The sequence below is a fragment of the Sus scrofa genome, chromosome 13 (assembly GCF_054392235.1).
Source record: "Sus scrofa isolate SSC_HxYL_T2T_F1_AM1 chromosome 13, Sscrofa_HxYL_maternal_Yorkshire_Landrace_v2.0, whole genome shotgun sequence".
Classification (NCBI taxonomy): domain Eukaryota; kingdom Metazoa; phylum Chordata; class Mammalia; order Artiodactyla; family Suidae; genus Sus; species Sus scrofa.
Genome location: NC_139395.1, coordinates 152707927 through 152723205, shown reverse-complemented (window position 1 = coordinate 152723205; position 15279 = coordinate 152707927). Strand labels below are relative to the sequence as shown.

General features: G+C 43.1%; 2 protein-coding genes across 17 annotated transcripts in view; one reads left to right on the top strand and one right to left on the bottom strand.

Annotated features, from left to right (window-relative positions):
• Nucleotides 1-3053, bottom strand: part of PARP9 (poly(ADP-ribose) polymerase family member 9) — a 39435-nt gene extending 36382 nt beyond the window's left edge. For 4 of the 16 annotated variants that reach the window (XM_021070267.2, XM_021070261.2, XM_021070269.2 and 1 more), the window contains exons 1-2: nucleotides 2965-3053; nucleotides 1084-1363 (exon numbers count right to left, since the gene is read on the bottom strand). The gene's annotated coding sequence lies outside the window, so the exon portion shown is untranslated. Of the gene's footprint in view, nucleotides 1-806; nucleotides 939-1083; nucleotides 2252-2964 lie in introns of all 16 variants that reach the window. The other 12 variants (XM_013982395.3, XM_005670167.4, XM_013982396.3 and 9 more) reach the window with 4 other exon arrangements.
• A 59-nt stretch (nucleotides 3054-3112) lies between these two features.
• On the top strand, nucleotides 3113-14182 carry DTX3L (deltex E3 ubiquitin ligase 3L). Its single transcript, XM_084991012.1, has 5 exons — nucleotides 3113-3312; nucleotides 5936-6147; nucleotides 8044-9579; nucleotides 10008-10225; nucleotides 11322-14182. Exons 1-5 carry the CDS (start codon nucleotides 3129-3131, stop codon nucleotides 11389-11391), a joined length of 2220 nt encoding a protein of 739 aa, XP_084847138.1. The 5' UTR covers nucleotides 3113-3128; the 3' UTR covers nucleotides 11392-14182.
• Nucleotides 14183-15279: the final 1097 nt, after the last annotated feature.

The following is a 15279-nucleotide window of genomic DNA, read 5'->3' as shown; positions in this document are numbered from 1 at the left end:
TCGTCTGAGAACAGGTCTCAGCTCATTGTATACACCCTCCAAGGGTGAACTCATCCACTCTCATGGTATCAACTCATCAGCTACAAATCTCCCACATCTGTATCTGTAGACGATGGCTCTCCCAAGCCTCATCTTCCAAGTCTACCTGACATCCCATAATCCCCTAAAACGCAGCCTCTGCAAGACTGGACCCTTAATCTCCTTATCCCCAGTCCCCACACCTTACCTACCCCTCAAACAACCCCCTCTAAAATCCTCCTTTACCTGCTGGATTCCACAGCACGGTAGTAAATAATACATCAGTTACCCACTCAAGTCAGAAATCTGGAATCTTCTCTTCTGTCCTATATTCAATCCATCATGGGTCCTGCCCACCTAAATCACTTTCAAATATGGCTCCACCCTCCTTGCCCACTGATAGTCCATCACTCCAGGGCCGCAGAGCCTCTTGCTTGAGCTATGGCAATACATTCTTTTTAAATACTTAAATGCATTTAATATACAGTTTATTATTTGAATAGGTATTACATTTACAGATTCAAATTTAGAAAGTGTGAAAGGCTCCCTCCTACTTCCCTCACTGAAGTCCCTTCCCAGAGGCAAGCAATGTTATTAGGTTCTCCTGTATCCTTCCAGAGGCATTTTTTACACAAAAGATAGCGTCTTTTTAAAAAAAAACCCTAAAGAAGAAGGCATTTATTTGAGAAGCATTTTTCTGCTCAAAACCTTCAGCAGGAATTCCCGTAGTGGCTCAGTGGTTAACGAATCCGACTGGGAACCATGAGGTTGTGGGTTCGATCCCTGACCTTGGTCAGTGGGTTGGGGATCTGACATTGCCATGAGCTGTGGTGTAGGTTGCAGACGAGGCTCGGATTCCGCGCTGCTGTGGCTCTGCTGTAGGCTGGTGGCTACAGCTCCGATTATGCCACGGTAGTGGCCTAAGAAATGGCAAAAAGACAAAAAAAAAAAAAAAAAAGACCTTCAGTAGACTCCACTACCTACAGTAAAGATCAAGCCCTTTAGTCCGCCTGGCATTCAAGGGGCTCTTTGCCATTTCTGCTTCCCAGCCTCCCCTTTACCTACCCCACACTCCAGGCAAACAGCAGCGTTGTGGAATGGCACTATTTGATGTTCTCCAAACTCTCCTTCACCTCTGGGCCTTTGTCCTCATGGGCAGGAAGCTCTGGGACACCAGCTTTGGTCAGAGTGCTCTTCAGAGCCTGTGCGCATCCTCTAAAGGTAGTATCTTTTACACACTGCATCTTGCCTTTCCGTTCAATGTATCCGAGACATCTTTCCATATTAGCACCAGACAGCACCTTCCTTCTTTCTACTGCTCATTGCATTCCAGTGTATAAATGCACTGTAAGATATTTAACTGCCAGTCCACCTTTTTTATGGACATTTAAGGAGTTCTAAATCCTCTGCTATTATAAAAAGAGCTATAAAGAGCAACTTAGTATGTAGGTCACCTCAAACAGGTGCTAATCGATCGGTGGGGCAAATTCCTAGAAGTGGAACTGCAGAATAAGGATATATATGCAGCTATAATTCTGATTACTATCAAACTATTCTCCATAAAGAGGGGCTCATTTCCAGTCTTACCAGCCATGTGCAAAAACTTTATTTCTGGCCTCTCCACTTCCAATTATCCTTACATGGAAATGTGTCCTCCATATCACTGTCAAAACCAACTTTCTAAAATGCACATTTGACATGACACTCCTGTGATACGAGCCTTCCACGTCTCCCTACTGATGCTCAAGACTTTTCAACATCTGGAACTTTGCTATCCAGTGTGGGCCATTAGCCACATGTAGCTCTAGAGCACTTAAATGTGGCTAATCTCAACAGAATGTGACATAAATGTGAAATAAAGACTGGACTGCAATGACTTAGGATGACATAAAAACAACGCAAAATATCTCAATTAAGTTTTTAACATTGACTCTCTGCTGAAATGGTTCATTTAGGATGCAGTGAATTAAAGAATATAATTAAAAATAATTTCACCTGTTTATACTCTAAGAACTATGACTACTAAAAATTTTAAAATTAGGGAGTTCCCGTTATGGCTCAGCAGAAACGAACCTGACTAGCATCCATGAGGATGTGGGTTCGATCCCTGACCTTGCTCAATGGGTTAAGGATCTCGAATTGCCCTAAGCTGTGGTGTAGGTTGCAGAGGCCTGTGGCTACAGTTCCAATTCCACCCCTAGTTTGGGAACCTCCATATGCTTCGAGGGTGGCCCTAAAAAGACAAAGTAAGTAAAATAAAAAATTTTTAAATTAACACGTAGGTCTCATTCCAGACAGCACTGCTCTAGCCCCTTCCTCTGTCACCTCCCTCACCCATTTCATCTCCTCCAAGGCCTCTGTACTCCTCCGTGCTTTAGATACTGTGGTCCCTGCATCTCAGAGGCTCCCCCTCCCTCCCTCTTTTAAGAGTCTGTTTCCTCTGGAGGCCTTCAAAAGATTTTGCTTTTTTGGTATCAATTCACCTCCCTTTACAGCTGGTGAGGTCAGGTGCCTAGGCTCTCACCTTTATTCCCAGGCACACAGGCCAGCATGCAGTTCAGTACTGCATGTTGGCCAAATCAAGAAATGAAGGCAGAAAAGCCTTAAGAGTCTGTCTAAAGCATAGAGTTAGAGGGAGGTAACTGCACGCAGGTGAACATATTCAATTTTTTTTAAAAAGTAGGTAAGTTTCACCTGAATTCAGAATGTGAATTACAATTTCAGCTGCAAATTAACAGTAACAACAAGAACAGTTAAAAGGAATCACGAACTTAGGAGAAACTTTCTTTGACTTGAGTATCTGCCTAGTCTCCATCCTCACCAGGGGAGGCCTGGCCCTGGGAGCCCGCCTCTCGCCCGCCGGCTCGTCCTCAGAGCCCCCTGGAGAAGACCGCGGAGCTTCCGGCGCCCACTGCCTCGGGAAACAGGGGACAGGGACCTACTCACCTGGCAGTCCGCGGCGAGGAGGACAAGGAGGAGAGGAAGGGGAGGCGGCTCTGCCTGGAACCGCTCTGGATCTCGAGGAAAGCGAAACTGAAACTTTGCGCTCCTGGGTGGCGGGGCGGTGCGCACCCCTGCCCCGGCCCGGATGCGAAGCGAGCCCCGGCGCCATGGCTTCGAACGGCTGCCCGCCGTCACCGCTGCTCGTGCGGGTGTCCCAGCCCGGCACCCGCCTACAAAGGAAGCTGGAAAAGTACTTCCAGAGCCGGGAGTCAGGCGGTGGGGAATGCACCGTCCAGGCCCTGGACCGCAACAACCCAGACACCTTCCGGGTGCAGTTCCTGCAAAGGGCAGGTGAGCGGCTGGCGAGGGCTGGGGGGGCAACTGCCATCCTTGGGGCGTGGGTGCGTGCAGACCCAGTTCAGAGGAGCCAGGAGAGAGTGAGGGAGAAGGTCTAGGAACGTCTGGTGGGGAACAGGAACCGCGGCTCCTGCTGGCACGAGGCGCAGAGCCACAGCAAAGGACAGAGCCCGGAGGAGCCCAATCTGTGATCGGTCGGACCGCGCCTTAAAGTTGACGCTTTCCAGAATCCTCCTCCGAACTCATAAATCTCAGCTTTCAGAAGAACACCCTTGCCACCCCCAGACACCTGTCAGCCCTTGTCATTTAGGTGTTCCAGTTTTATGGGTTTTTTTTTTTTCAGTAAAATTTAACAGCTTGTATTTATTAAAATAAGCCCATTGATGAATATTAATTTCATCCTATTTATTAAGAGTAACTAGTCAATGTCCTGTGATAAACCATAGTGGAAAAGAATATGAAAAATAAAGTATACATGTATAACTGAATCACTTCGCTGTAGAGCAGAAATTAGCACATTGTAAATGAACTATACTTCAAAAAAATAATTTTTTTTTTTTTAAGTCATGCCAGACTTTCTGGAGAAAATAACTTTTGTTTTAAAAGAACTAGAATTGATTTGATCATTCACTATTAGGTTATTTTTGGTAGATACCGGTTGCCTTCCATCCTTGGAAGTACATGGTCTCATACAATGAAATTTTGTCAAATGTGAAACATCTATTTACAAGTAGGCATCAAAGCACTTATATGGGAGTTCCCTTGTGGCCCATCTGGTTAAGGATCCAGGGTTAACTCTGCAGCGGTTCAGACTGCTGCTTTGGCTCAGGTTTGATTCCTGGCCCTGAGAATTTCCACATGCCATGGACACGGCCCCCCAAAATTTTTATATGACCTGGTGTCAGCTCGATGTAGTCCCAGCTGTTTGCCTTTTTAGATGCTCTGATAGCACCTTGCATGAAAGGTTCATTAGAGACTTCTGCAGCAATATTCTAGTAGCAGAACACAGCTATCCTTCTAGTTAGGTGGCAAAACTGCTTTGAATTAGCTGCTGAACCAGGACTGTGAAGCCTAGGGCCTATACTGGGCTCACTAGATTCTTATACCCCTTTGTAAGAACAGGAGTGCCTATGTTACATTTGAAACTGATCAACGCATTTTGAAAACCACTCATTTCACCAATAAAGCAATCTTAAGACCAATATCCATTATTCTAATTAAGGCAACTGTGTTAATAGGAGAGAAATGCAGGTGACACTTGTAGTCTTTTTTTAAGAGTATGAACTTCAGTCATCCTTTTAGTGTTAACTAGTCACCCTAGGTTTATACTTATGATTAGTGTACTTTATTTATTTTTTTTGGAAGGCTGTAAAATAATTTTATTTTGGTTTTGGTTTTGTTTTAAATGGTTTTTATTTTTTCCATTATAGCTGGTTTACAGAGTTCTGTCAATTTTCTACTGTACAGCAAAGTGATCCAATCACACATACATATATGCATTCTTTTTCTCATGTTATCCTCCATCATAAATGACTAGATATAGTTCCCAATGCTAATACAGCAGGATCTCATTGCTTATCCATTCCAAAGGCAATAGTTGGCGTCTATTAACTCCAGATTCCCAGTCCCTCCCACTCCTTCCCCCTCCCCCTTGGCAACCACAAGTCTGTTCTCCATGTCCATGAGTTTTTTTTTCTGTGGAAAGGGTCATTTGTGCTGTATATTAGATCCCAGATATAAGTGATATCATATAGTATTTGTCTTTCTGACTTACTTCACTTAGTATGAGAGTCTCTAGTTCCATCCATGTTGCTGCAAATGGTATTATTTAGTTCTTATGGCTGAGTAGTATTCCATTGTGTAAATATACCACATCTTCTTAAAACATTCATCTGCAGATGGACATTTGTTTCCATGTCTTGGCTATTGTGAATAGTGCTGCAATGAACATGCGGGTGCATGTGTCTTTTTCAAGGAATGTTTTATCTGGATATATGCCCAAGCGTGGGATTGCTGGGTCATGTGGTAGTTCTATATTTAGTTTTCTGAGGTACCTCCATACTGTTTTCCATGGTGGTTAGAGCACAGTTTTATGTTTTAAATAATTATTTGATAGATTAGTTCTTGAGAATGGCAAAAGTTATTTATGCTCACTACTGAAAAAGGAGAAAAGAATAAAGAAAACCATGTGGAGAAAAACAGTGTGGACATTTGGGGCATAATTCCTCCCAGCCCTTTTCTCTGAACGTCAGTAAACACACACATATAGTTACAAAACTGAGTCTACACTTTTGATTCCTGCTTTTTGTCACTTAGAGCAGGTGTTATTCCATATCATTGAAATGGGAGACTGGAGGCAGTTTCAGGAATATGACTTTTAATGAGTGGATGATATTCCATTATCATTATGCTTTCCTTTCTATAGTAAAACTTAAGCTGTCTACTTTGGTGTCTTGAATAGCTTGCTTGCCCTATCACCAATCCACCATTCCAGGATGCAGGGAACTGCCCTCACTGGGAGGGTACTGGGGCAAGGTACGGATGCCTAACTAGGAGGATTCCTTGAAATCACTCCCATTTCTATGTGTATTGTGTATATTTAATGTCTCCACTGAAGGTAAAGAGGGAGTATTGAAAAAAGAAAAGCACCAAATTGTGGTTGACAGCAAAACAGTGACTATTTTCCTGGAATCCAATGAAACTGCAATAGAGAAGAATACAAGACCTAGGATATCGTCTTTGACACAGTCAAAAAAAGGGGCGAGGGATGGTGAAAAGCAACCGAATGAGAAGCACATTCCTAATGCTTCAGATTCCTCCGTCCAGAAGGTGAGTATTGAAGAGAGCTACCCTGCAACTTGCTCTCTAGTCCAAGGACCATTTGCTGAGACGTTACTTTGAGCCTGGCACTGTTCTAGGCACTGGGACACAAAGGTAGACACAACAGACAGATCCCTGCTGGGAATGGAGAGGTATGTAGAAAAACAATAAGCAAGTAAACAAAATTAATAAAACCATTTAGGAGAGAGATCTGTGCTAAGAAGAAAATAGAATGGGGTTTTTGCCTTAGTGCGTGACAGGGCCAGGCAAGGAAGGAGTTTGTGTTGTTTCTGACCAGAAGTCTCTGAGGAGGTGACATTTGCCCTGAGACTTGAATGATGAGCAGAAGCCAGCTATACAGAGTCAGTCAAGAAATGAGTATCAGCTGCCTACTGTGTGCCAGGTGCTGTCACAGGAGCTGGGACACAGCCAGGAACATAGCAGACCTTGCCCTCAGGGACCTTACGTTCTAGTGAGGGCACCAGACAACAACAGTAGGCAAATAGATGGGAATAACATATCTGCCAGTGATAAAGGCTAGGAAGAAGAATAAAGCAGGGGAAATGATAGGACCATTAAAGCAGGATACATGACAGAACCACTGTCTTAAATAGGATATCAGGAAAAACCTCTCAAATGAGGTGACGTCTGAGTAGAGATACAAATGAAGGGAGGATTCCTAGGGGAAGAAAGTTCTAAGCAGAGGGGAAAAAATAAGTGCAAAGCTTACCTCCTTGCCCAGACAGAAGCTTACATCCTGAGCCCCAGGAGATTCAAAGAGGGAGGCCAGTTGCCTGGAAGGGGGAGAGCAGGAGAGAGGGTTAAAGAGGAACTCAGAGATGGGGTCTTTGAGGGATGAAGGTCAGGACTTTGGATTTGAACTGAAATGTTAGATTCCTCAGATGGTTTTGAGCCAGGGGATCAGAGTGAGCTGATTGACATTTCTGAAAGATCACTCTGGCTGCTGCATGGAGAACTGAGTGTAGGAAGAAGGCTCAGGTGGAAGGTTAGCGCCCAGGTATAAGGGGCTGCAGTGAGCCAGGTGCAAGGTGATAATGGCTTGGATTCTGAATGATCCTGGTGGATGTGTGAGGAATGGCTGGATTCAGGAAGCATTTTGAAGGAAGATGTAGAGGATGAATGTTATGTGTGGAGAAAATGGCATGTGCGAAGACCTTGAGGAGGAACAAAACTTTAGAAATCTTGCTTTATATTACATTCAATTTGCCTTTTTTTTTTTTTTTTTTTTTTTTTTTTGCCTAACCTGATGTATTTGCCGTATTTTGAGCTTCTAAAGGTCAAAGTTTAGCCTAGCAATATTTCATGCAGTTAGGTGGTTAGTTAAAAAAAAAAAAAAAAGAAAAAGAGAGAGGAAGGTAGAAAAAAACAGTAACAGGAAAAAATGAAAAAACATCCTCCTCATACTGAGGACTCTGTTCCAGGCTCACACTCTTTAGTGAGAAATAACAGCAGTTTACCCAGAAAGCCAGAGTGCCTTCTTTTCACCCAACTTCCCAAGGTCAAACAGATAGTGGCAGCTCGAGAATCCAGGTGTCTTGTCCAGGGAACTTTAAAAAATACTGCTCAGAATCTATGGAGATGTGGCTGGGCCTTGGCGTTTTCTTCCCTGACCATACGATTCTGATGTACACCTAGGGCTGGGCTCCTCTGGGTACGTTGCAAAAAGGATTTGAAAGAAGTCATATGGGATGGAAATCCTGTGAAATTAGATTGTTATGATCATTATACAACTACAGATGTGATAAATTCATTTGAGTAATAAAAAAAAAGAAAAAAAGAAAGAAGTTATAGTGGTTGTTTCTCTACTCTCTAGATATGCTCCTGCGAGGAGAACGTAGGCCTGGATGTCTAAGAGAGTTCACTTGTTCCCTTTCAAAATTTCAGATCTTTCTTACTGTCACAGCTGAACTGAACTGCCGCCTGTTTTCTAAAGAGCAGAGGGACTGCATCACCACTCTCTGCCCCAATGTCCAACGATGGGAGGGTGCTGATGGAATTAAGACGGTGTTTGGTGACTTCAAAGATATTGAAAAAATACATAGCTTCTTGAATGAGCAGCTCCTGGGAAGGGGGCAGACACATGAATTGTCCCCCATGACAACAGAGAGGGAGCCGTTCCATCAAGAGGACAGGAACAGCTATGTTTTTCCCTCTGAATCAAAAACCAAGTCAGAAGCAAAAAGCAATGGTTTTGAAGTTCCCTTGGCTTTCTTTGAATACTTCACATATACCTCTCCGGATATAATACCCTCAATACAGAAAACATTTGGTATAAGAATAAACGCTCAGGAGAGTTCTCAGGGTATGGTCTATTTAGACTTCACTGCAAGACAATCAAGTGATCTCGAAGCAGCTCTCGGGATTTTTGCCAGTGAATTTCAGAAGACCGTAGAGACTCTGAGCAAGGACAGTGTTGCTTTAGCAGACAGTATGCAGGCAAATAAAATCAAACAGGAATTAAGTGACCAGTTTAAAAAGCTCCTCATAAAGGCAAAAGGCAGAGAATTAACTCTCCTTGGGACCACAGGTGACATTTCGGCTGCCAAAGATTTTCTTGCCTCAAAAATTTCTGAAAGTCTTGTCACCGCACCTGTGAAAATACTGACTCCCGGACTCGTGACGAATGTAATTGAGATGGACACTGCTCACTACAAGCTTTTAGAAGCAGAATTATTCCAGGAGATATCAAAGATTGAAAGAAAGTACGACACTCAAAGTAAAATTTGGGGAATAGGTCAGAAAACCTGCATTCTGTTTGAACCTATATCCAAGGAGTTAGACCTGTCTGTGCATGCTTATTCAAGTTTCATCGATAGCTACCAACATGTCTCATGTCAGATTGTGAACGAAGTTATTTCACTGAAACGTTTGGTCAAGGAAAGAAAGCACTTACAAGGGGCCAAGTTCTCTGATGACTTTAGACAAAGCCATCCAGATATACACTTTGTGCTAAATCAAGACTCAGTGACTTTGACTGGGTTGCCACATCACCTTGCAAAGGCAAAAGCGTATGTCTTAAACAGAGCAGGAATGTCTCTGTCGGCTGGAGAGAAATGGAATGAAACACTCATGGACATTGATAGTAATGATTCAAAAACAGCTTCACCAACACTCCTGTGCCCCATCAGTGCTCAAGTGTCAGGAGGGGACAAGGAAAAGGACATATGTAGCATCTGCATGGACATCATGAGTAATAAAAAAGTGCTCTCAAAGTGCAAGCATGAATTCTGCAGCCCTTGTATCAACAAAGCCTTGTCATATAAGCCAGTCTGTCCTGTGTGCCAAACTTCCTATGGTGTCCAGAAAGGGAATCAGCCAGATGGAGATATGTATGTCACTGTCTTAAGAGATTCACTTCCAGGTTATGAACCCTGTGGCACCATTGTGATTACGTATGTTATTGAAGGAGGCGTACAAACAGTAAGTGTTTCTAAGATCCCTTGGTTTCTTCCCAATATATTGGGATTACCAGAGCAAAAGGGACTGTTCAGCTACCAATTAGACAGTGGATTTCCTGGGTAATTATCTCCATGGTCACATGCAAGGGTTTTAAATGATGATAAAGTAACAACATTTATTTATAACTTAGGTATCTATTGTGTCTGTTAAGACAGAGAAAGGGTGGGTAGTGACTGTGTCTTGGAGTGGGAGTAGTCAGCAAGGCAGATAGCATTCCTAGCATGAACTTGGGGAAAGAGGGCAAATATGAATTACATGGGGGGTATGAACAAACCTTCAATACTTCTGTTGTTTTTTGTTTGTCCTACCTGCATATGAACACATCTATGCATACTGTTAAATTCAGACACAGGGATGTTTTCATGTGACATTTTCTTACCTTTGTACAGAAAGAGCACCCAAACCCAGGAAAGAGATTTTCAGGAACACGTCGAACTGCATACTTGCCTGATAACAAGGAAGGAAATGAAGTTTTGGGATTGCTTCGTAGGGCCTTTAAGCAAAAACTAATCTTCACAGTGGGAGAGTCTCGACAAACAGGAGCTTCAGATGTCATTACATGGAATGACATCCACCACAAAACGTCCTGGTGTGGGGGACCACACAGGTGGGAACCTTTTGAACCATAATGGCTGCTACACAGAATTTAAAGGTTGTAAAACAGGGCAGTTGGAGGATGTGGCTGTAAGGAGGGAGTTTATAGCACTGAGATTGGACACAGTAAAGTATTTTGACAGATGCTAGTCTGGGGTGATAATCTCAAAGGCAGAAAGATTGGTTCCCATCACCTTCTATCTTCCAAGCATAAAGTATCCTACAGTTACTAAATTTTGCATCAAAGGGCAGGGGATCTTCAGAATCCAAGATGAATCGTACCAAGGTGATTTAATTTGGGGGTTCATGTCTGTTTGAAGGGTAGATTCTAGGAATATTACTTTGCCTTCTTTTAAGATCACCCTTTCTTCTACCCTCCTCTCCCATCAGTCAGTAGAGATACTAAATTCACTTGGCTAACAGTTTTCTAGAAAAAAGTCTTAGTTAATGGTGTTGGAAGTATATTATGGGCAATCCAATTGTTCTTTATGAAATTCAGATAGAATACCTCAGCCCCTTAGTATTCAAAAGGGAATACAGGGAGTTCTCTTCGTGGCTCAGTGGTTAACGAACCTGACTAGGATCCATGAGGATGTGGGTTTGATCCCTGGCCTCGAAGTGGGTTGAGGATCCAACATTGCTGTGAGCTATGATGTGGGTTACAGGCATGGCTCAGGTCCCACATTGCTGTGGCTGTGGCTGTGGCTGGCAGCTACAGCTCCAATTGGACTCCTAGCCTGGGAACTTCTATATGCCGTGGGTATGGCCCTAAAAAGCAAAAAAAAAAAGGAATACATCCTGAGACTTTTAATTTCCCAAATTTGAAAATCCTCCTATAGTAAAACAATTATCTTCCATAAAAATATAGTATAACATTATGAGAATCACTGCTTAACATGAGCTGAAAATTCAAGTCTTATTGGAAGGCAGATCCTGGACAGGCAGCTAGGCCTACTCACTAGGTAAACGGACTCATATCCACACACTTAAATGTGATTAACAGTCATCAGCCTCAGCATTGCAACATTGAGTGTTAATCCTAAGGACCTACTGTACAGATCTTTTTAAAACCATTTGCGATAAAGCTAAGGGCCTTCTTCCTTACGCAGGCATGGCTACCCTGATCCTGACTATCTGAAACGTGTCAAGCAGGAGCTGAAAAGTAAAGGAATTGAGTAAGAAGCCTACTGGAAGGATGCCTTGAGCCAAGCTTGCAAAAGGCACAGTTGAAGAAGCAGAGTAAATACTCATCTAAAGCCTCATGTAAAAACACCTCTAAAAAATGTTCATCTCAAGAAGTGGTTTGTGTAAGAGTAAGAATGTGCTGGTGTGTCCTTTCTGAAGTGTTACCTTTTATGGAAGATAAAAGCCCCAAAGATCTGTGTAGTTTTGCTGCTGAAGTATTGTGCCCCGTTCTTGTGTCACTGCTCTGGGGGCAGGGGTGGAGTGCCATGGGTCTGTGAGGTACTAGCTGCCAGGTGGTCATCTTTTTATGGCCATCTCGGGGGCAGTCCTTTAGTTTTGTTTGTTTGCCCTTTAATCTTTACACTAAAAGTAAAATCCTAGTGTAAATGGGGAAGAAAAAGACTTTGGTTATGGAAAACTAGAGACTCACGTTCCTCTTCCCTTCCCCATGGCCAGAAAATGGCCAGGACAGAGATTGAGCAACCTTTGGTAATAAATGAAAAGAGGCTATTACTTTTCGCAACACAGACCCTGGTGTACAATTGATGCTTAATAAATTTTTGCTGCCAGACTCAAGTTGCTAATGACCCAGCAGAGGGAGATATGCTCCCTAAATCTTTGGTAAAGGCAGGAGTAAGGAAGCCATTTCTGGAGTCTTCACCACTGATTTTTTTTTTTTTTTTTTCTGTCTTCTAGGGCCACACCCATGGCATATGGAAGTTCCCAGGCTAGGGGTCCAATCGGAATTGTAGCTGCTGGCCTATGTGCGAGCCACAGCATTGCGAGACCTGAGCTATGTCTGTGACCTACACCACAGCTCACGGCAACGCTGGATCCTTAACCCACTGAGCAAGACCAGGGATCAAACCTGTGTCCTCATGGATGCCAGTTGGGTTCGCTAACCTCTGAGCCACGATGGGAACTCCCTCACCACTGATTTTGAAGACTGAGTTTCTTATTCTAGAACACTTGGCCTCTGAGCTCTGGGACTGGCCTCTTAACATTGTCTTTGCTCCCCACCGGGTCCATATAATCTGCCACATGGCATGCACTTGCCCTGTCACAGTAATGCTATTTGTGGCGCTCTCTCTCTCTCTCCTTTTTTTTTTTTTTTTTTTTCTTGGCTGCACCCATGGCATGCAGCAGTTTCAGGGCCAAGGACTGAGCCTGTGCCACAACAGTAACAATGCTGGATCATTAACCTGCTGAGCCACCAGGGAACTCCGCTACATGTCTCTGAACACTTTTTTCCTTTTGAATATTATTGTACTTTTGAGTATATCTTGCTTCCAATTTTAACAGATAAATCACCAAAATTTCCATAGACTATCATTTTCTCAGTAACTGTAGCTCTCACAGTAGCACTTTTCCCATCCTTTTGCTAAGTCCCACCAAGGCATGATTTCTCCCTTAAAATCTTTCTCCCTGATAATCTCTGGACAAAGACAAAGCTAGGGTTTAGCCTACTATAAGGAATATATGACATGTCAAATTGTTCTTTTAAATGGTTCTCCAAGTCAGAAAAAAGTTTTAGTAGCAAACTATCTGGTTATCCATGTCCCAGCCTCTCTCCAAAAATGATTAATGAGATTTCTTTTCCTAAAGATATGCATACACACATCTTTTTTTTTTTTTTTTTTTTTTTTTTTGTCTTTTTGCCATTTCTAGGGCCGCTCCCGCGGCATATGGAGGTTCCCAGGCAAGGGGTCGAATCGGAGCTGTAGCCACCGGCCTATGCCAGAGCCACAGCAACGCGGGATCCGAGCAGTGTCTGCAACCTACACCACAGCTCACGGCAACGCCGGACCGTTAACCCACTGAGCAAGGCCAGGGACTGAACCCGCAACCTCATGGTTCCTAGTCGGATTCGTTAACCACCCATTTTTTTCTTTCTTTTTTTTTCTAATGGTTGTACCCACAGCCTATAGAAGTTCCTGAGCCAGGGACTGAATCTGAGCGACAGCTGCAGCATTGCTGTATCCTTTAACCCACTGTGCTGGGCCAAGGATGGAACCTGTGCCTCTGAAGCCACCCCAGCCACTGCAGTCAGATTCTTAACCTATTGCACCACAGTGGGAACTTCCACACGTTAATTTTTTTTTTATCAGATAGTAATAGTTAATATTATGTACTTAATTTTGTCTCTTTTATAAGTAACTGTTAGCATATCTATTTTATAATTGAAAAAAAGGATGCACAGAGAGGATAAGTTCCTTGACAAAAGTCACATAATTAATAAGTAGAAGTGCTGAGATTTGAAGGAGTTAGTCTAGCTGCACAATTGTTATGCCCTGGAAATACACTATGTCCTACAAGGGTCTTCCCCTCCATGGAGCAGGTTGAAGAATTCCCATTATTCCGAGCTTCTCTTGGAACTGGATTCCTGCACAGTACTCAAAGCAGATTTCCTCTGAGGAAGTCTTGTTTGAAGAGCCTAAAAACCTAGAATCTGTTTCTTTGTCCAGAGAGTTGAGGAAGCTTAAGGTAATGATGTATCTTAAAAAAAAACAGATTAGACATTTAGTTTTTGATGATTCACTAAAGTCTTGCAGTTACGATTATTTTGTATCTACTGATATTTTAGCTAAATGTGCTTCAAAAAAGTCAAAGTTTGATTTCCTGCCTGCTAAGTTCTGGATCTTTGATTACAACATGTGTGCTTAGGCAAGTTTCATTTAGTGCGAGTGGTTGGCAAGCCTTTGGATTACTGCCTTTGCTCTGTGGAAAGTACTATCATCTGTATCTGTTATAAATAAAGTTATATACATATTAGGAGCAGACTGTCTATGTTCGTTCCCACTTTTTTTCTTTAGGTTGAGAGTCTGGCTGTTTCTTACAACACATACAGTGTACAACACACCATGTGGGTGGATGTCTTTGCTTGATTTTGTGTGTAGTTACTGCTAAACAGTATCACAAAAGAACTTAGTTACTGTTGACTTCACGGCCACTTTCAGTGGTAAAAATCACATGTCTTAATAGTCTTCCTTCTTAACACACAGGTTGTTACAAAGGTAAAAGTAGGCTGCTGGGAGTTCCCGTTGTGGCTCAGTGGTAACAAACCCAACTAGTATCCATGAGGATGCAGGTACAATTCCTGGTCTCGCTCAGTAGGTTAAGGATCTGGTGTTGCTGTGAGCTGCGGTCTAGGTCGAAGACATGGCTCAGATCCCATGTTGCAGTTGCTGTGGTGTAGACCAGCAGCCACAGTTCCCATTCAATCCCTAGCCTGGGAACTTACATGTGTCTCACCTGCAGCACCCCCCGCCCCAAAAGTAGCCTGCTGGTTTTGCCTCTTCCTTCCTTCTGGAGAAAGCATAGTAATACCCTAGCAAGCTACACTTGTCCCTCCTTGCTCCACGAGTTTGTGTTTCACCTCCCCAGCATCAATACTGGATTACCCAGATGGCTCACTAGGTACTAGAAAATCAGGGTACTTTTCTCTCCAAAGGAGAAAGGAGAATTACAAATAATATTGAGATATTTGACATTTCCCTGAAGATCATAAGCTCCTGCACACAGTTTCAGTGTGTATTTCCTCCCACACACCCAAGCACTCCAACACCAGCTGAATGTCCTACAATTCTGACCTCTATCTGGAGACAGCATCAGATTCCACAGGTGCGACTCAGTCCCACAAGACTACCTTCCACCTCAGCTGCCTATTGCAAGTCTAGATTGTTACCTGTGCTTCTGACTGAATGGCTATAAAATAAGAGGTTCTGACAACCCCTTCCTTGGGTTCAATTAATTTTCTAGAGAGGCTCAGAAAACTCAGGAAACCAGGTTGCTCACTGGATTCCTAGTTTATGATAAAAGGATATAACTCAGGAACAGCAAGAGGAAAGAGGTACATATGGGAAAAAGGCAAGGAGCTTCCAT